This window comes from Colletotrichum chrysophilum (genome assembly GCF_026319265.1).
Source record: "Colletotrichum chrysophilum strain AFK26 chromosome Unknown scaffold_126, whole genome shotgun sequence".
Classification (NCBI taxonomy): Eukaryota; Fungi; Ascomycota; class Sordariomycetes; order Glomerellales; family Glomerellaceae; genus Colletotrichum; species Colletotrichum chrysophilum.
Genome location: NW_026517413.1, coordinates 75,271 through 95,220, shown reverse-complemented (window position 1 = coordinate 95,220; position 19,950 = coordinate 75,271). Strand labels below are relative to the sequence as shown.

The window sequence follows — 19,950 nt, the reverse complement described above, 5'->3', positions numbered from 1 at the left end:
CAGATTTCCATGCAAATGTTGGCTACCATGGCTGGGAAGACTCGGCCAGCTGCTGATGCTCCGTGGAAGTCTACACGTCCTGTCGTTCAGTCTGTGAGCTTGTTTGTCCACGGCCCCAACCCTAATGCTGTCCATATGCATTCATTCTTCATCTTCCTCAGCCCTCCCCTACGGCTTCTGCCTCTTCTCTCTCCCCATCTACCCTTCACATAGCGGCAACTCTACAGGCTCAGAGCGCGGATATTATTGGAGGCTGTGTTGCTAGACGTGTTTCTCGGCAGATGCTGCGAACTCCATACCGCAACATCCGTTAAATCTTGAACGGTGTCGATGATGTCAACAAAGTACCGGGGCACCAAGCGACTCACAAGGCTGTGTCCGTAATACCTCGTTAATGGCGGGGTGAAATATGCGCTTTCCACACAGACTTCAGACAGGGGTCTAGCGACTATCAAAAGTTGATGTCCAATTCCACATGCCCCATGTCAAGAGGTTCTGCTTAATACTGGCCATCGGACCTAACGACCCGTCTGAGTCTCTTCTCCTTCCCTAGCTGCATCCTTCCTGTGAGAATGAAAAGTCACGGGTGTTCAGGACAGGGGTATATGTATGTCTGCGCGCGAATGATCTTTGGCTTGCTGGATTCAAAGGTACCTATGCATTGTTGCAACTAATAGCTTGATCTGACACTGACAAATTTCCTTTTGGTGGCATCTGGAATAATTCAGATCACTTTGCAGTCTCCATTCTCAAGACGGCTTAAGCTCACAAGACCCAAGCAACAGCGTCGACCGCGGAGATTTTGCATGTCTATGACACTGCCCATCACTTCGGGAGACTCGTTTGTGCCTATCGCAAGGCACTCGAAGTCAACGTACCCCGCCCGTTTGAGAACCCCATGAGAACTTCTGAATAGGAGGTCGCTCTCAAGTTGTTGGAACGATATCTTGCAGAGGGCATTAGGTGGTCAGCAGAGCTAGCATAGGGCAACGATGACAAGACGGTTTGGTGCCCGTCGGGCATTTTCACTTTTCCTTCTTTGTTCCTAGAGACTTAGACCGGAGGTTGTTGCTGGGCGTGGGAGGCATCCCCTCTGCTTGCCCACTTGGTCTCCATCGTCAGCAGCAGAACAAAACTCGTCACTGGGTGCCCTTTACAGCCAAACGATATAGGATTGCTGACTTGAAAATTGGGATTCTGACAATACCTGCACGGAATCTAACTGTGCGTGATAAATCGCAAGTATGTGAACGACACACATTGTGTGAGGCCTGCCATTCAAGTTACAAACTTATATCTCACGGGGAAGCCGCTATTCGGCTCCCAACTCTAAGCCTCCTTCACAGTCACATTCTCAGAAACAACACTTACACCTCTCTACTAGACCATACGTCCGAACCCCGGCAGTATTGATGCCCTTTGCGCCGGTCGAGCCCACCATCCCCCAGCGTTCCACCCAAATCCTGACTGCAAGGGACTGCGGTCCGACGAGATCCACGTCCTTCCCCAGGCCCCCCACACGCTCAACCGGGTCTTTCGAATTAGTTGTCGAAGGGTTGCATTCCCCTGCCCTGCACAACAGTTTTGTGCACCACACATGCAAGAGTGCCGTCTTCACGCCGAGCCCAGAAGCCTAAATATCTCAGCGACCAGTGTTTTTCTCACACTACTAGTTGGACGTTCCCCAATGTCAGGGGACCCTTCCCTCCGAGATCTGCAAGCCCGACGCTGAAGTCCATAGGGAGATTGTGCATGTTTTCGTCTACCCCTCCAAATGCATGTATGCCGGTCGAAGGGTGCCATTGATTGCGATGCGTGCTGAAGTGGCAAGGGAGGTCGGCAGAGTGGAAAGCTTTCCCGGGTCTAGAAGCGAAGTACCTGGGTCCGGCTCCCAATGCCGTCGAATATGCACGTGTTCTCTATTGGGATGTACTGATTCGTGATTATCTTGATCGTCTCCTGGGCCACCATGCCGCCTGCCGTGGCGGAGACGTTGTGAAGTTCTCCGCCACGAGCACGGGACACCTCGTGAGCGGCTTCGATGACTCGTTTGTTGCCATCAGCATCTGGCAAGATTTTCTGGACGGATGCCATAATGGCATCCGGTGTGGCCGAAGATGTGTGAGATGTTGCGTGGAGAGCAAGATATATTGGCAGAAGCGAAAGAGGCATCGGCATCGACGGGTCCTTAGCCAGCTCATCGTTGGCAAATTCCTGTTCTGTCAATGGTTCAGCTGTGGCACCTCTGAAGTAGACAACGGTGCTATACTTACGAGCTACGCTTCTTAGTTGGCCGTCCCCGTCAGTTGCAGGGATGATTAACTTGATGAAAGCGGCATTTTTGCAAAACATGTCAACTTCAGCTGGGTCAACGCTTTCGCCACAAGGGTTTTGGCGAACAATGCTCAGAACCTCAGCGGCGTCCTTGCGAGCCTTGTCCTTGTAGATGTTTTGTAGCTTGATGTAGACGCTCGATTGGGCCTTCATGTCCGGAAGACCGCCGGGCAGCGGCAGACATTTGTGCTTCTCGTAGAAGCTGCGAACTGCAGCGGCAATGACCCAGAAACTTGATGTTGATTCCAACTGTGACTAGGTGAGCACCGATTCCTATGCGGTTTATTCCGTCCGTACCTCGTTAGTGTGCTGGTACTCAAACACCTGCTTTACAGCACTGGGCAGGGATGGCTGCGAGATGGTTTTCAAGACCGCAGCGACAGCCTCTTCAAAGTTTTCCTCGCCACCTTCTGCGTTATCGACCCTGGCAGCGTTGGCCACCATCTTGCGGAACTCGACTTTCTCCTTATAGTTGGTGGGCGGCACGTCAGCATGGGTTGATCTCCACATTTTGAGGTAATGTAAAAGAATCACTACGAACGGCAAGTGACCGTGCTCGTGGTTATCAAGGCCGTCGATATCCTTGGTCATGTTCTCGGCAAAAGCCGTCAGTTCTTCCCAAGGTGTCAGAAGACGCAAGTCCGTGGTGGCAGTTGCATCTGGGTGAGTGTCGACGATGGGGTAGACGCCAGGGAGACGTAGCCTAAAGTAAGCGTAAAACCCCGCTGAGTGGATGGCGATGAGTGGCGTCTTGCGTTCTCGGCTGTAGGACTCGAGTGCGTTGAGATGTTCGGTTCTGATGGGCAGCGCATACAGGATGATTGTGAAAGGGCTGTCACTGCCTAGAACTTCTCCAAGTTCCAGGGTTTCCTGTTCCTGTAGTTGGCACATGAGCTCCTTGATATGGTTCATTCTGTGGTAGCTCACCGAGTTCCGAGGATACCAATCACCCTCCACTTCTGGGTTGAGCTCAAGAAGTAGCTCGGTGCAGCACTGTGCACGAGACTTACCCAGTGAGCTCTCGTCAAGGAAAAAGTTGACACCCAGATCAGCCTCAGTCACGGTAGTGTCGTCGGCGATGGTGAATTTTCCGATACCTGAGTTCGATCAGCTGCTCTTTTCGGCTCCAAAGAGGTATAGTCACATGATGCCTACCTGGGAGAACAAGATTCTTCAGTGTTTCTACGCCTATAGTCCCCGAGCCGGAGTTGACCAGCAGTACATTGGCTGACTCCAGAGCAGCCTGGCCGCTGGCGGCCCATAATCTGAGCTGGCGATCATACTTCTTTTCCTTCTCTGAAGGAACAGAGAGGCAGGGCAGAGCTTGACCGGCGATGATATCAGTCATATTGGACTGTACGCCACAGAGGATCGAACGATCTGGGAGGGTTGTACGCTTATGTTGTGACGCTGACAGACGGAACTTGAAGGCTGTGAAGACGTCCAGGTACCGTTGCCGCGAGATGTCTCCGCTGAGATGAGTAGAAGGCCGACTGATCCGCTTGGTTGACCTGGCTGGGTGATGCGAAACCAATTCGAAGAATAGCGTATGTGGTAATCCGATTGCACTTGCCTGCCTAAGATAGCAGGGTAGGTAAGTAAGGTATGGAGCGTTTGCTGAGGTAGTCACTAGTGTACGCGAGGTAGGCACCTACAGGGCTCGGCACGTCCCAGAAAGACTGGTCAGGGAATGCTTACATAACAGCAATCCGAGCTGGACCTAAGGTAAGGTAGGTACACCCGGCGACCCCGGTAGGTGGCCGTGCCGGGAGCTTGAGGTGGCTTCACTCTTTCGGAAGTGTGGCAACTATCTTCCGGGCGTGACAGCGGGCCCAGGTCTCGTCTTATCAGTCTTCCACGAGTGCTATCTCGTCTATTCTAGACAGGAAATCAAGCTGAAATCGGGAAATAAGCAAAATGGGGAGGTAAGTCAACTTTCATGTTCCCCTTCATTTTCGCTTTCGTGCCCGCGGGAGAATTTTCTTCTTGCCGCCCTTCACGTCCTGCTGTTGTCTCCATCCGTCCCCTTTTTTGCTTGCCCCTTGCAAGTGCTCCGATAGTACTGTTTAGCAGAGAGGGAGCTCGGCCGCCCTACTTAGTAGAAAATTTCGACTCACGCACCTTTCACCAGGCGCCCGATGCCACAGAGACACCGCCATCTCCATGAATGTCTTCTGCGCAAAAGCAATCATGTTCGCCTAGGTGGGAAGGTGTATCTTGTCGTCTTGACATTGATGCGGAATAGGTGCATACACGTTCAGATGCTGGCTGACACCGAAACGAAGCCGACTAGAACCTCCAGGGCTTCCGGGATATTGCCCAAGGATTGAGACGCTCAACGAAGCGCTGTTCAACCTTTAGCCCGCATTCTCCAATTCATTCCTCGCGCATGCATGCCCACTAGGGAGTCTACCCATATTGTGGCTTGGTGTCTCTGATGCGCGTTGCGCCTTTGCTTTGGTTGGCCCCCTTTTTGTTATGCCGGCGTTTGGTGCATCATCACGTTGCCAGCAGACACCGACCCCGATCTCCAATGACCTCCGATGCTAGGTTCGGTATTGAGGCTCGTGGACCACAAGAGTCGGCTTACCCACAAGATGGCAAGAACGAGACCCGTGGACGGATTCAAGGGAACCGACCACTGGCATGTTGCATTGGCTCAAGTCGAACCTAGACCGTGCCTGTCGCCCACAACCTCAACGGCGCGCGGCTCGAGGTCTTGACTACTTAGCATTCCTCATCTGTAATCAAAACATGCTGGCCCCGAGCGAGAACTACGAGACGCCGAAAGTAGTGAGCGCCTGCAATCTTGACGACCTTCTTCTTTTTCCTCTTCTTCTGTTCCTCTCGGTTGGCTTTGCCCTTGCTTACACTGGCCTTGCGCCTTGTCTCACAACTGGTCTCAGTCTCTGGGGTCGGCGTGGCGCGCCGGCTCCACGCCGTCTTCGCCCACGGAATCAGCTTACGGCCGGCAGCGTCGGGCGAGAGACAAACGAATAGGGCCATGAGCCGCGAATTCAGACACACTAGGATGTTGATTGCCCAGAGACGGTGGTTAAATTATGTGACTTGCCTCGGGGCGTAGTTCGGAGCTAGTGGATCAAATGCGAATGCATTCTGAACGCCGAACATGCTTTTTCGTGTGGTCCTGTTTCCATTTGTCGCTCCGAACGCCGACTCGTTTTTTCCTTGCATTCGGAAATGGCACCATCTATCTGTCTTTTTAATCGCGGTTCTCCGTTGAGTCGTGTCTGCTCTGTCGTGTTTGCTCGCTCCTCGACGCGCCTCCCAAGCGCCATCCACTCGCTGTTCCGCCCATCTCAACGCCGCGGCATTCTTCACTATGAGTTGTGCTGTCCTGCCGCCAACCGCTGTACCTGTTTATCACGAGTCGTCGTCGCCGCAAATGGTCCGAGCCAAAGGATCTACAGCCTGACGTTGTGGTGCTGTCCTTTCCATCGGAGAGGTTGCCCTGCCCTAGCACAGTTGGCTTTCGTCTCTCTTGTTAGAAAGCTCCAAGCCTGCCGATGCTGTCGCCAAACGCCATATATATACCGCATATTGTACTCACGATCGATCGACAAGCTTTCCTTATCAGAACACTCAAACGCTCTATCGGACGGCCTGTCAGGCAAGCCTGAGATCACTGTCACTTAGGTAGCGATGGGTCACTTGAGGGGCGATGTCGAGACCACCAAGGCGGAGACGTTGCCGAGGCATCAATATCGCGATGCCTCCCTGCCAGCATGGAGATTTTGGTTACTGAGTGTCGGGTGTGTAACTTTCGTCCGCATCGCCTGTGTCTCCAGTACTGATCAAGAGCTAGACTTTGCCTTGGCCTTTTTCTGTCCATGTTGGACTCTTCTATTGTTGCCACGAGTCTGTATACGATCGGCGCAGAATTTGAATCCATGGGTCTCATCAACTGGGTCGCGTTGGCTTACACGCTCACCTATCTGAGTTGTGCAGTACTCTTTGCTCGAGTCTCCGATGTTGTCGGGCGCCGTAATGCTTTCTTGGCAAGCTTCGTCATCTTCTTCTGCTTCTCCCTTGGCTGCGGCTTTTCTCAGAACCTTGAGCAGTTGATCGCATGCCGCGCACTACAAGGCCTAGGCGGCTCTGGTATGCTGAACACACTGTATTCTCACCGGAAAAGAAACTAAGTGACTGCAACAGGTTTGTACTCCATTACTATGATCATATTCCCAGAGGTCAGCCCGAAGCATCTGCGCCAGCATATCGCCAGCCTCGTAGGAATGGTGATCGCTAGTGCTGGTGTTCTTGGACCCGTACTTGGCGGCATCTTAACGCATTACACCTCTTGGCGATGGATTTTCTGGATCAAGTAAGTCTACTCATAGCCATAACGGGCTGGCGCTAAATTGCTACTAGTGGTCCAGTTGGATTTGTATCCATGGTCGTTTTCTACTTGACTTGGCCTCAGGCTAAGCACCTCCCAAGCCTGCAACGTCGAACTTGGAAAGAACTAGACTTTGTTGGGTCCTTCCTCCTCGTGGCTGGCTCCGTGCTCGTTGTTTTCTCGTTTCAAAACGTTGGCTCGGATGGAGACAAGTGGCATCGGGCTATTTTCATAGTCCCAGTCACTGTAGGTGTCTTCTCCTTCATTGCCTTGGTGGGCTGGGAGACACTTGTAGCTCGGTTCTGGGACAAGCGCGTTATGGCGGCAATTCCGATTCGACTGCTAAGAAACCACGTGTACGTCGCTGCTATGCTGCACACTATGTTTTTGGGATTTCCGTACCTGCTTGTTGTCTACGCCTTCCCTGTTCACCTGCAGATCGTCAACAACAAAAGCTCCTTGCTCGCCGGCATACTTCTCCTGCCGATGCTAGGATCCGTCGCTCTAGGCAGTACTCTTGGCGGCCTGGTGAGCAAGAACAGAAACCTTCTCTTTGAGACTCTGTTCACCGCAAGTTGTTTCATGACGCTGGGGTGCGGACTGTTAACAACATTATCACCGTCGGTCGAGCTGGAGCCGAAGGCACTAGGTTTTTTAACCCTGATCGGCTTCGGATTTGGATTGTCAGCAACGTCGGCCACTATCCTTGGCACAACAGAATCCGAGATTCCGGACCATGGTAAGTGCCGCGTCAGCCCTGCACCTCTTCTATCTCCGCTGCTGACAGAGCACAGCTGCAGCCCAGGGAATCATCGCACAAGTCCGTATTCTCGGCGGTAGTCTAGGAATTGCGGCGTCGACGGCGATCTTAGGCACTCATATGAGAGAAGAGCTGGCAGGAGTCCTAGGACCAGACCACTTGTCAACGATAACTGGAGCGGGGACGAGCTTGACGGAGGCGCAAGCTATGGCTGTCCGACAGGTGTACGCAGACTCATTCCAACAAGACATGAAGGTTGGTTCCATCTTATCAGGCGTGGCAATACTGATCAGCTTGGGAGCCTATCGCCGAAATCGGATTTCGATCGAAGAGCAGCGACAACTGCACATCAAGACAGAGATGGAGAGGAGAAGAAGGGCGTCGGCAGCGACGACGCTCGTGTCTTCAACAGATTGAATTTGGATAAGGCTGGCTGGTCTGGTTTTGGCGTACGATAGATGACACATAGATTGGCGAGCCCGGCGGCAACGCATGATGAATAGACATGACAATGCATTCTTTACTATAGGTTTCCATACGCACTCTTCTGCTGATGAGCAGCGAGAGTCTTGGACTGCAGGGGCGGGGGAAGTAAATGCCGCCAAGTTCGACGTTGCCTTGCACTCATCGTCCCATTAGTGGGCGTTTGGTATGACGAGCAGCTTCAGAAGACAACACGCAATGTGGTATTGCCTGGCCCCTAAGTACCTGCGCCAAAGCGCGACGAAGTTCTCTTTACTCCTTTTCTGGTCGTTTACAGCGGTGAAAATGAAATGAAAATGAAAACGAACGACCGTACCCAAGATCTATAATAAAAGCACACGCCTCGGATAGAAATGATGCAATCGCGTTCCCCCGCCGGTTATCGGGCTGTTGAAACCCCGCATAGTGGGGCTTATCCATTCCGTCCGCCGTATCGTCTTTCTACGATCTGCTTCCCCTCGTCTTATCCGTCTCTTGACAGTCGGAAACGTGCTAAGAATCATTCGTCCCTGGGGTTACACGCTGCCTTGGCCTAAGGGTTCAAATCAACATCTTAAAGTCGGCCCTTACTTTTAAGTCCCGAGTTTTGCAATCTCCCTTCCCTCCTCCTCTGGCTCTTACACATGAACCGCATAGTCTGCTCGCTGTCTTCTACGCTCTGCTCTCGTCAACGCCTTCGTCTATCGCCCACCTTCCAGACCATCTTCAACAAGAGCCACATCAGAACCATCATGTCTGCCACCGCTGCCGCCAGACGCCTTGAGGGCAAGACGGTGCTTATCACTGGCGCCTCCAGTGGTATTGGAAAGAGCACTGCCTTTGAATACGCGCGGACGTCGCCTCATAACTTGAAACTCATTCTCACAGCCCGTCGTATTGACAGTTTGAAAGAGATCGCCGCAAAGATCAACGAGGAAGTCGGAAATGGCGTCAAGATTCATCCTGTCAAATTGGACGTGAGCAACCCGGAGGAGGTCCGCCAACTTGTGCCCAACCTACCCGAGGATTTCAAAGACATCAGCATCCTGGTGAACAACGCGTAAGTCCCCACCCATGATATTCTAACAGCTTTCCCCATGGTCCTCGCGGTTGCAGTAATTGAGTAAGACTGATGTTGGCATGCAGAGGTCTCGTCAAGGGCGTCGCAAAAGCCCCTGAAATTGCCGAGGAAGACATCAATGTCATGTTCGCAACCAACGTCACTGGTCTTATCAACATCACCCAGGCCATCCTGCCCATTTTCAAGTCGAGGCCCGACGGTGGCGCCGGTGACATTATTAACATTGGCTCTATTGCCGGTAGGTAGAACTGGTCCATAGGGCTGAGAACTTTGTTGACGTAAAACCACAGGTCGCGAGCCCTACCCGGGTGGTTCTATTTACTGTGCCACCAAGGCTGCTGTGCGTAGCTTTACGGACAGTCTGAGAAAGGAGCTCATTGCCACTCGCATCCGCGTCATCGAAATCGATCCCGGACAGGTTGAGACTGTACGTCCCCGACTCAAGGCGGAACGCCAAATGCCTGCCGGCTCCTTTTCTAACCCAAACTTAGGAATTCTCCGTCGTCCGCTTCTATGGTGACAAGTCCAAGGCCGACGCCGTCTACGCGTAAGTGAATAGCCTCGGAGTTCCCACGGCTTTCGTCGATGTTCTTTCCAAACATCTCAGACGCTCCCCCATCTGGAGTTGGTATAGACTGAGCTGACGATCGCCTGGGTACAGCGGCTGCGAGCCCCTGACTCCCGACGACATTGCCGAAGTAGTCGTTTTTACCAGCACGCGCCGGGAGAACGTGGTTGTGGCAGACACCCTCATCTTTCCCCAGCACCAAGTAAGTCAATAAATGAAGGCAAATCGTCAATGGCTCGACTGATATGCTACTAGGGTGCTGCAGGTATCCTCCATCGCAAGTCTTGAAAGTAATCCGCAGTACTGGGGATATTTAATCGAGAAAGCTTAGCGTTACTAAGCATTTGCGACCTAGGCGAAGTTGATGAGCCTGGACTCGTTGAGTTAAGCAACTGCATAGATAGATTCAACTAACTTGATAATGAGGAATTGGGTATCCATTTCTAAATGATATATCAGCAGTAACAGGCCATGGCGATGTGCTCGATGCTGCAAAGAGCCGTTAAAAAAATGTGCGAATGCAAGCTCGGAAAGATGTCCGATAATGCGCTTTTCCGTTACTCAACAACGTGTGTAGGCACATACCTTAAGGTACCGAAATACTTACGCACGCCTCCCCGCCCGGGTCACGAAAGTAGGTACGCAGTATGGTACCTAGGTATCTGAGTAAGGTAGGTAGGTACTGATTTGCCGCCTCCTACCCAGCCCAGAGGAACACCTGCCCACCGACCACCTGGCCGAGACTCCCCGCAAGCACGTTGCGCATCGGCCTAAGGTAGGGGGTCCACGGGTAACGTTTGGGACACTCAAGTGCCCTAGCAAATACCTACGTACGTCGTAGCCTAGTCCCTAGGTACCTTCGGGTAAAGGTAGTCCCCAAAGAGGCGACAGCAAATTAAGCAAAGACAACGACATCCCCTAGACCGCCTCTTTAACTCTTGTCAACAGTCCTCATGCCCCTCTCCTAACTCTTTACTTACACACCTTGCTTCCACGACGACTGCCTGGCTCGACAACCCCTCAGCTGTGTCCATGCCGCGCGCGGTTGGCATATTGCTCTCAGTCGCACCGCATCAATCTGCTCTGATCCCAATGTCAATGCAACTTCGTTGACACCTACTTCGTCGGTCCGATTCAACCGCGTCGCAGTACTGCTTTCGCGCCATGCAAAGCCTACCACGGCCATGAGCAATCGAAATGGGCTTCACGACCTTCCTCGGCTCCTCCACCGAACGAGTGCATTCTCCTCGCACAAAGCCTTCGGCTCCTTCATCCACCGACAAAGTCGACAACATTCTGAATGTAGACTCGGACGTGACCGAGGACACCACCTCTCACAATGGTTACATCTACGACGAATCACACCTGTGCAGTCTGCCAGCCGACTGCCCCGATATACGCGAACTTAATAACAGTTTGGTGGCCCTGGCCGCCGTGTTTCCCGACGTCCAGATCCAGGTTTTCCGCGAAATGCTTTCCAACTTCGACCAAGAGTCCAGGCTTGCCGTAGTTGCCGACGCCCTTCTGAAAAACCGTGTCGCCTGGGTCAAAGGTCGCTGGAGAGTCGCCAGTCATCAGCGCACAGAGCCCCAACGGCACGAAAAAGACCTAGGAGAACCAAAAAACCTGCTGGTTCCCCGTGTCGAAACATTTCGAGCTTCTGACTACAAGCAGGCCGTTCAAGCCTTGGCCTGGCACGAGTTCAAGGGTCTCTCGCGATCCACTATCAACGCTGTCCTTGCGGAATCCAACTATTCATATCTCGAAGCACGCAAAATCCTCGTGTCTCTCTCGTCGAAGTCCTGGCGTTTTACCATATCCTCTCTTTTCCTCCGGAGGAAGCCTGTGGCATCTGTCGACGCCGAGAACCATCCCCTAGTAGTCTGGAAGTCAACCGGACAGGGCGCTATCGTGCCGTCTTTGAAAGCTACGGGAAATGCCGAACTGGACGGCGAATTGTATCGTAATCTAATCCAACCACTGAAGGAGAGGGCCAGGCAAGCGCAGGAGGAAAAAGACCACGGTTATGCCCTTCTACTGAATAACGAACAGGCCGAGGAGGTTCACGCCTATCACGAATGTGCTTGCTGCTTTACCGAGTCCACCTTCGAGGAATTCACGAACTGCAATGCGGATGGCCACATGCTATGCTTTCGTTGCGTTCAACATTCCATCAAAGAGGCTGTTTTTGGCCAGGGTTGGCACAGCAGCATCGATATGGATTCCGGCACGCTCAGATGCCTGGCGGTCGAAGGGGACGGATGCTCTGGCTTTATCCCGTACGATCATATGCGCCGCGCAATGCTAGAGGAGAAGAAAGGAGCAGAAATCCTCCACAAGCTCGACCAACGTTTGGCGGAAAACAGCCTGCTGGCATCAAACTTACCGCTCATCCGGTGTCCATTCTGCGAATATGCCGAAGTTGATGACATTTACCTGCCGGCTGACGAGACACGATTACGCGTTAGGCTTGACAGCCTTCTTAGCCTTTTACTAATTTTACTTTGCATCCTAACGGTGCCCTTCATTCTCCCCATAGCATTACTCTCATCAGTCGTCTGTCTCTTGGTCAGCACCGAGCGCACGTTGGGCGACTACCTCGTAATTCAATGGAAACTCGCTCTCGGTCGCCATCGAAGGCGGCGTCGCGGACTGAAGTTCACTTGTCAGAACCCTGATTGCAACAAGAATTCTTGTCTATGCTGCTCCAAAGCGTGGACAGACATTCACGTGTGCAACGAGTCATCCTTGGTTGCGCTGCGTACACAAGTGGAGCAGGCCATGAGCATGGCCATCAAACGAGTCTGCCCGCGTTGCCATACGTCCTTCGTCAAGAACTCAGGCTGTAACAAACTTACCTGCCCTTGCGGATACAAGATGTGTTACGTATGCCGCAAAGACATCGGGGGCATGAACGGCGAGGGCGAAGGTTACCGGCATTTCTGTGATCACTTCAGGCCTGATGGCGACCCGCGACCATGCACTGAGTGCACGAGGTGCAATTTATGGGAGAGTGAGGATACGGACTTCGTGCTGAGGCAGGCGAAGGAGGAGGCCGAGGCCAAGTGGCGGGAGATGGAGAACCGGGAGTTGAGTGGTGCAGAGAAGGCCTTTTTGGAGACGGGCTTCGCTAGGAATGGAGTCTCGTCGGTCGAGAGTTACATCAAGAACGGACGATTGCCGACCTTGGCCGAAGTGTGCGACTTTATAGTCGAAACCAGCTTCGTCTGACGTCCGGCCAGTGAGTGGTTTACAGATCACCCACATTGTTGCCTGGTTAGACAAGCTCCTGAAGAACACCACTTCTGTGGTTTGGGCCGAGACAGGGCGACTTGAAATCCAACGGTTGTCCCACTTTTGGCTTGCAGGAGCACATCTGGTCGTCGTGATGTAGAAATGGCACCTTCTGCCAGCCAGCCGTCCCAAGCGGGATGCCCAATAGGGGTTGGGATCATCAAAACGTCCGTATCGGCTCGCTATGAAAGAATCATTTGCAGCAAGTACTACTTGGTAATTGGCAAACAGGCTAAATCTGGATGCATCGCATCGATTTCCTGATAACATGTATCATTACGAAGAGAAGACACGTAATGTCACTGATTGATTGTACATGAATTTACGTGTCGAGCCACGAACTTAGGTCCATTTCTATGAAGCCTGCTGGAGTTCCAGCTTGCAACTACACCGAGCAAATCCGAACACGCTAGATCTTACCCTTATCGGCCAATAGCTCTGCTGCGGCGCCGCCGATGGCGAGCTTGCCCGTCTCCTTCACCTTGGTCTGGAAGATGACCTTACTGCCGTCTTTCCACATTTCCGTAACCAGAGTTTGGCCAGGAATTACGGTGCCAGCAAAACGCACCTTAACGTTCTTGATGGGGCCGAAACGCTCATAGACGGCCTTGCCGGCGATGCCAAAGAAGCATAAGCCATGAAGGATGGGGGCTTTGAAACCTCCCATCTTGGCAAAAGCTGGGTCGACGTGCAGAGGACTACGACCGAACACATTAGGGTGAACTCGACAAGAAAAGGGCAATCTTGGGGGCAAACGTACTTGTAGTCGCCGCTCAGTCGGTACAATGCAGCCTGCTCCTCGGTTGTCTTTTCCTCAATGACGACGTCAGGATGCCTAGAGGGAGGCTTGTTTGCAGCGGTGCTGGCTCCGCGGTCAGCTGGTTTCTTCTGGCCGCCAAAGCCACCACAGCCTCTCAAAAACACTGTCATCTCGTTGTAGAAGATGGGCTCCTTAGTCTCTGCATTGACAGTCGTGATGCCGTTCTTGACGATGGCAGCGTTACCCTTGTCAACTACCTCGAGCAGCTTCCCGTACGATACGAGCTTCGCCGTTGTAGGTATGGGATACTTCTTGATCTCAAGGTACTGCTCCCCGTGTAACAGCATCATTGGAGAAAAATTCGGAACGATATCGTCGAAGTTGTATGGCATTTCTGTTCCAAAGGGAGGTATGACTCCAAACGTCGGAATTACTTGGAAGTCATCAGCACCCTCGAAGACATACTTCAGCTGCTCGCGCTTGGCACCAATTCCCAAGTTGTAAAGCATGACGTCACGCTCTTCGTACTGGAATTCAGTGCCCTTTGGTTTGGCATTCATCGCGGCCTTGATGGCTTCGAGGTACTGCGATCCACTGCCAGACGATTCGTCTTGCTGTAACTCATGGTCAACAACTTGGGTTTTTTTTCTTAAGTCTAGCGCTACTATACAACGTGTACCGACAGCATCATCGGGAAGTGCAAAGTCATACCTTGTTGGTCTTGTTTTCCATGTTCGCCATGACCTTCTGAAGACCATCCTGTGTCTTTTCGGGATGGTCGGCGCGTCCATCCTCAAAGTTGCGAATAGCATCCCAGTATTTCAGCACCTCCTCAGGTGTTAATGGGACGTCGACCGGGAAGCCGTGGCCGCCGCTTCGTTGCCAGCGGGTCTGGCCAACCCAGCCACTGCCGACTTCGTATAGACCGCCGGTAGGGTTTTTCGGCACTTTATCACTGCAAAGGGCCAAAACAACTGGGGCGATGTAGTCAGGCTTGAAGGCCTGGACCATCTCCTCGGGCATGATCGTCCTAGTCATGGCTGTACCAGCGTTGGGCGCGATAGTGTTGACGTAGATGTTGTACTTGTAGCCCTCGAGAGCCAGTGCGCGAGAGAAGCCCAAGATACCGCATTTCTGCGTGCCTGTCAGTCAAGCAACTTTGCGCGTACGGGGATGCAGAAACACGTACAGCAGCTGCGTAGTTTGCCTGGCCAAAGTTACCGTAAATACCCGAGGTAGACGTAGTGTTGATTACGCGACCATACTTCTGCTTCAGAAAGTAGGGCCAAGCAGCTTTGGTAACCTTGTATGTGCCACGGAGGTGTACGTTCAACACAGGGTCCCACAGACTGTCATCCATGTTGTTGAAAGCCTTATCGCGGAGGATGCCTGCGTTGTTAATAACAATATCAACCCGGCCAAAGGCATCGATGGCAGCTTTCACGACTGCATCGCCGTCCTCAGCCGATGCCTTCACTCCGACAGCCTTTCCTCCGAGTTTCTTGATCTCGTTGACGACGTCGTCAGGATTCGCTAGGTCATTAACAACCACGGAGGCGCCATGCTTCGCAAATGCTAGACTGTAAGCGCGGCCAATACTGAGCCTTGTTAGCCGAGTCAAGCAGACGTAGGCATGAGGTAACTTACCCAGCACCTCCGCCGGTGACGAGTGCAACGCGGCCAGTGAAGTCCAGCTTTTCTCCCTGATCGTTAGGGCCCATCTTCATGGACTCCTCCAGAAGAGTCAAGAAATCATTGGGACCCGATGGATATTGAGGATTGGAAAAGTCGGTGGCCTGATCCCAGTTTTTAAGAACAGCTCCAGGAGTGTAGCTGTCGTCGGCCTTGAGCAACAACCCGTTGGATCGTTCCCAGCGCAACTTTGCCACATGGCCGCCTCCGACCTCAAAGATGGAGCCGTTCTCGTCCACATTGTCTTTATGTACCAGGACAGCAACAAGGGGAACGACCCAGTCAGGCTTCAGGTTTTCCAAAACATCGGGCGGCATCACAGTCTGGGTCATCCTGCTGGCAGCTGTCACACGACTTAGCGCGCCATCTCGCTTGAAACTCCGCTTATCCCACGTTGCACTTACCGATTGGTGCAATTACATTGGATAAGATATTGTACTTGGCACCCTCCTTGGCCAAGGTTTCGGTGAAGCCAACCATGGCGAGTTTGGCAGCTATGCAGCAGCTTAGCGTCAGATATCATAGATATTGGGCCTTGCAACGAGGCTTACCCGAGTAGTTGGTCTGGCCGAAGCTGCCAAAAAGGCCAGCTGCGGATGCGGTGTTGATGACACGGCCGTACTTTTGCTTTCTGAAATGGGGCCATGCTGCACGGGCACACTTGTAAGAACCCTTCACATGAACCTTCATAATCAAGTCCCAGTCTTCATCCTTTATGTTCTTAAAGCTGATGTCCCTCAAAATACCGGCGTTGTTGATGAGGATGTCGATGCGACCGAAGTTTTGGATAGCCGTCTCGATAATTTTGTCGCCATTCTCGACCGAGTCGTAGTTCGCAACAGCCTTGCCGCCGGCAGCCTTGATCTCGTTCACAACAACGTCGGCAGCCTGTACCCATCGTGATGTTAGCAACTTCCGAGCTCTTAGCGGCATGTGTCGTGATACCATCGTGACCACAAACCTTTGTCGAGTTGCCTTCACCCTTGAACGAGCCGCCTAGATCGTTCACAACGACACTGGCACCGCGGGAGCCGAAGAAGGTGGCATAAGCCTTGCCCAAGCCGCCGCCAGCGCCCGTGACAACAACGACCTGGCCGTCGTAGCGTAGCTGACCAGCCATCCTATCTCTAGAGCCTTGGGGGCACAATGAACGAACAGTCGGTTAGTGATGTACTGGGAAAGGGTTCCGATATAACACAGACGTAGAAGAATGGATGATAGCGAAAGGATGTGCGAGATGGAGAAATTGAGAAGTATAAGGCTGGGATTGGGACACTGCGAGAGGATGGGCGGATGGTTTTCTAACGCAGCACGTCCGGCAACTCTGAAAGAGCCAGCGTGACGGTTGCCGCAGACAGAGCCGAGGCAGCTTCTCTGACCGAAGCCGACAAATGGCGCTAGTCCGTAATAAGACAGAGACTGGATTCACATGCAACTTAGCCGTGGGTTTGGCGGAAGTCTCCATGAGGTCATGTGGAGAAAGATACATCTCCCCGCCCCTCCCCATGTCACATGTCCCCAGATTTTGTAAGTTTGACCAGTGACACGAGAGTACTCCGACGGGGCAACTGCGTAGTGTCCGTACATGCAGCGAACCTAGTATCAGTACCTAGGTATCACCGCAACCACCAGGTAGTAGGGTAGGAAAGACGCCGCACAGGTATGCGGGTAGATATGCAGTAGGTACCGCATGTTGCGACCAAGAGCTGGATGGACCCAGCTACCTACAATTGACAACCGGCCTCCAAGCTCCAGCTGCCGAACAACACCAAGGTAATAGGATATCGACTCGTGCAGCCAGCAACCTAAATTGATTACAAAACCCAACCCCTGGATTCTCGGAAGTATGCTTCGGCACATGCGACGCAGCGACGCAGCGACGATGGACCGGTTGACTGGTTACGCCGCAGAAGACGTACAACACTTCTCTAATGTTTGGGAGAAACTCATCTCAGCAGCATCGTCCACCCTGTGATGCTTGGATATTCACCAACTAACAATCTCCCTCCCCGAGGTTTCGGCACACCTTCGGGACGTCTCAAGGCCTCTACTTGTACCACAAGCCCGAGGCCTACTTGCTGCTGTTGCCGCTAATCTAAACATCATCTTGGGTCAGTCAAAGGAGAAACCTATGACATGATGACCGATTCCATGGACATATTCATTCAGATTGATGCGGAGGATAATGAACGCGAAGACCTTGAGGTTTTTTCTTTTCTTTGATGAACAACCCCCATCATATGCGAGGTATTCTTCGACCCCATCAGAGTCTTCGCAGCAAACCAGGGCATCGAGTTCAGACTCGACGTGGATAAAAACATGACAATGACGACACACATAGCAGCAGTATAATCAAAGTTCTCTCTGATGACGTATTTTTTGGTGGCAAAATTGATTAGAATATAGTATCGCGGCGGATCTTACTGTCGCAGAAAGGTTCGTTTTCTCCCTAACTCCAATCGTGATAATCGTGATTCGTAACTCATAATAATTTTGTCGTAGGAAAATATACCCTCCATGAATCTCATGCTTGTGACCGTGGGAGAGAAAAAGTAGCTCAGAGGCAAGCTGGTGAATCGTTTCAGAATTCCTTATCCGCCAGCATGTCTTCGCCCTTGTGTTTGATTTGGTTCAATTTTTTGGCGATGCTCTCGGCCCGAAGACGAACAGCTTCCTCCCTGGTTGCAATTTCGTTTTCAAACTGTTCGACCATGTTTCGCTTGTTCTGACGGGCAGCTTTCACTTTCTGGGTAATCTGACTGAACTGTTCCAAAAACCAGTCGCCGGAGCGTTCCCAATCGCTGACTGGCATTTGCATAAAAAATTGCTTCTGGTCTGCTTCACGCTGGCCTTGGAAATGGTCAAGCTTTGCAGGTAGACTATCACCAGTGAGGGGACCGATTCCTTTCAGGGATTTCTTCGTTGGGTCATCGTCAAACGCTTGCTCACGCAGCTCAGAGTAGGTCATTCCTGCGAGCTCGTCATCAGCATAGTCGCAGCTGCCCCGGCGCCGCTTTTTTGTGTTGTTTCGCTGAGTGCGACTGGGTGCCGGCAGAGGATTCTCCATGAGAGCCGGCTCTCGAGATAACGCCTTCTTTCGATTGGCTCGAGGAGTGCCATTGTCGTCCTCGCTCAAAGGGTAGTCGCTCGCGAGGCTCCCCTCGACCTCGTCATCCAGTCGAAGACCGGCAGTGTGGCGAGTTGGCTGGGTTTGTCCAAGCTTTTCAACCCTTACGAGGTTATTATTGGAGATCTTGTATGTTGGGGAGTCCGAAAAGACTTCCTGGTCGTCCTCGTAGGCAGCAGGTGCATAAGACCTTCGTACAGTTGCGGGATGCAGTGCGAGTTTCACGGGACGTTGTGGTGAAGACGTATATGGCTCGCTGGAATAGGTATCCTTTGGAGCTGCAGGTTCGACAGAGGCAGGATCATCGCTTTGAGCAAGAGCCAGATCGGGGCCATCGTTCGAGGGTGCAATGCGCATGGCACCGTTCTTGCTGATCGTGTATGGTAGTTTGTCAACAGTCTGCAGCGGTGGGAGATTGCCCATGGCGAAAGTAGGCGGTGGGGAGCGGAGTCGACTGTGAATGTCCATTACGGCGTCATATTTTTCGGACCGTTGAGTCGTAGGCGAGCCGAATTGGCTATCGATTTGTGATTCTGGCCAAAATGCGGACCTATCGCTGCTCTGGGAGCTGGCTCGCTGGTGATGGTGCCTTCGCGGTGAAGCATCAGGAGCGTTCGCGGCAGAATGCACACGCAGGGGCTGCATTGAAGATAATCCCGACTGAGGAGGCTGTCGGAGCATTGTCAGATGTGTGGCATGCGCTCTAGCAGATGCAAATGGTTTTGGGGCGGGAAGCTTCGTGGAGTCGGTGATTGCGTGACTTGAGATTGAATATGCCGGAGGTGTTGCGGAACGCTGTTCCACTTCGTGATTTCTGGCGAGGTTCGCAGCCCCATCGGGAAGAACCGAATCAGGGGAAGGGTTCCTGGCGTACTGGGCCATCCTGTTCGAGCCCAGATTCGGAGGCATGTTGCCAGTGACGTTGCGTCCGTCACTACGCGCCGCCTGGTTATGCTGGGTGTCAAATGTCGAGATCGAATGTCGGGGAAGAATTTTGCGGAAATAGTTGAGACTTGGTCATTGCAGATGACCACGATGGTCAACAAGGCGTGGGTTGAAAAGGACCGAGACACAATGAGGTGCCGGGCTTTCTTTTATCGAGAACCGTAGGCTGACGCAGCATCAACTCATCTCCGGTGAGGAGGAAGGAGGTGTTGGATCCAGCAAGTAGTAGGGTTTAGCTACCGGACGCGTCAAGGTTCGCGTATTAATGGCCAAAGCGCGCTCAGATGCAGGGGAGTACACCACCCCGCCACCCTTTAGTACCTAAGGTGTAAGTGTACCTTTTATGGCGGTATCCGGCTTGCCTCACAGACAAAATTTCAGCAACGTTCTATTACTATGCGGTCAGGTGCAGAAGGCGATCCTCAGATTTGGTGAATTATTTCGATATTTTCCGGTTCCTCAATGGATCTAGTCTAGCAACCATCTTGGCTGGCAGGAAGCTGAGCATGCAGCTCTGCTAACCGCTACGCCACTTGCGCGCCTCACACGAATTGCTCGACTGCTTCT

The 19,950-nt window shown here is 52.5% G+C and overlaps 5 protein-coding genes across 5 annotated transcripts; 2 read left to right on the top strand and 3 right to left on the bottom strand.

Moving 5' to 3' along the window:
• Positions 1 to 1,863: 1,863 nt before the first annotated feature.
• Positions 1,864 to 3,682, bottom strand: COL26b_010998 (uncharacterized protein; the record flags this gene model as incomplete). The annotated part of the gene is made up of 3 exons (XM_053183680.1): positions 1,864 to 2,583; positions 2,632 to 3,431; positions 3,490 to 3,682. The coding sequence occupies 3 exons, from the start codon at positions 3,680 to 3,682 to the stop codon at positions 1,864 to 1,866; spliced, it is 1,713 nt and encodes a 570-aa protein (XP_053032391.1).
• A 4,986-nt stretch (positions 3,683 to 8,668) lies between these two features.
• On the top strand, positions 8,669 to 9,548 carry COL26b_010997 (uncharacterized protein; the record flags this gene model as incomplete). The annotated part of the gene is made up of 4 exons (XM_053183679.1): positions 8,669 to 8,976; positions 9,063 to 9,235; positions 9,288 to 9,424; positions 9,489 to 9,548. The coding sequence occupies 4 exons, from the start codon at positions 8,669 to 8,671 to the stop codon at positions 9,546 to 9,548; spliced, it is 678 nt and encodes a 225-aa protein (XP_053032390.1).
• A 1,214-nt stretch (positions 9,549 to 10,762) lies between these two features.
• COL26b_010996 (uncharacterized protein) lies at positions 10,763 to 12,796 on the top strand (the record flags this gene model as incomplete). Its single annotated transcript, XM_053183678.1, has 1 exon — positions 10,763 to 12,796. The coding sequence occupies one exon, from the start codon at positions 10,763 to 10,765 to the stop codon at positions 12,794 to 12,796; it is 2,034 nt and encodes a 677-aa protein (XP_053032389.1).
• A 472-nt stretch (positions 12,797 to 13,268) lies between these two features.
• FOX2 (bifunctional hydroxyacyl-CoA dehydrogenase/enoyl-CoA hydratase fox2) lies at positions 13,269 to 16,431 on the bottom strand (the record flags this gene model as incomplete). The annotated part of the gene is made up of 8 exons (XM_053183677.1): positions 13,269 to 13,557; positions 13,620 to 14,233; positions 14,331 to 14,753; positions 14,809 to 15,217; positions 15,267 to 15,654; positions 15,716 to 15,805; positions 15,863 to 16,199; positions 16,273 to 16,431. 8 exons carry the CDS (start codon positions 16,429 to 16,431, stop codon positions 13,269 to 13,271), a joined length of 2,709 nt encoding a protein of 902 aa, XP_053032388.1.
• A 1,461-nt stretch (positions 16,432 to 17,892) lies between these two features.
• On the bottom strand, positions 17,893 to 18,861 carry COL26b_010994 (uncharacterized protein; the record flags this gene model as incomplete). The annotated part of the gene is made up of 1 exon (XM_053183676.1): positions 17,893 to 18,861. The coding sequence occupies one exon, from the start codon at positions 18,859 to 18,861 to the stop codon at positions 17,893 to 17,895; it is 969 nt and encodes a 322-aa protein (XP_053032387.1).
• Between the last annotated feature and the right edge of the window lie 1,089 nt (positions 18,862 to 19,950).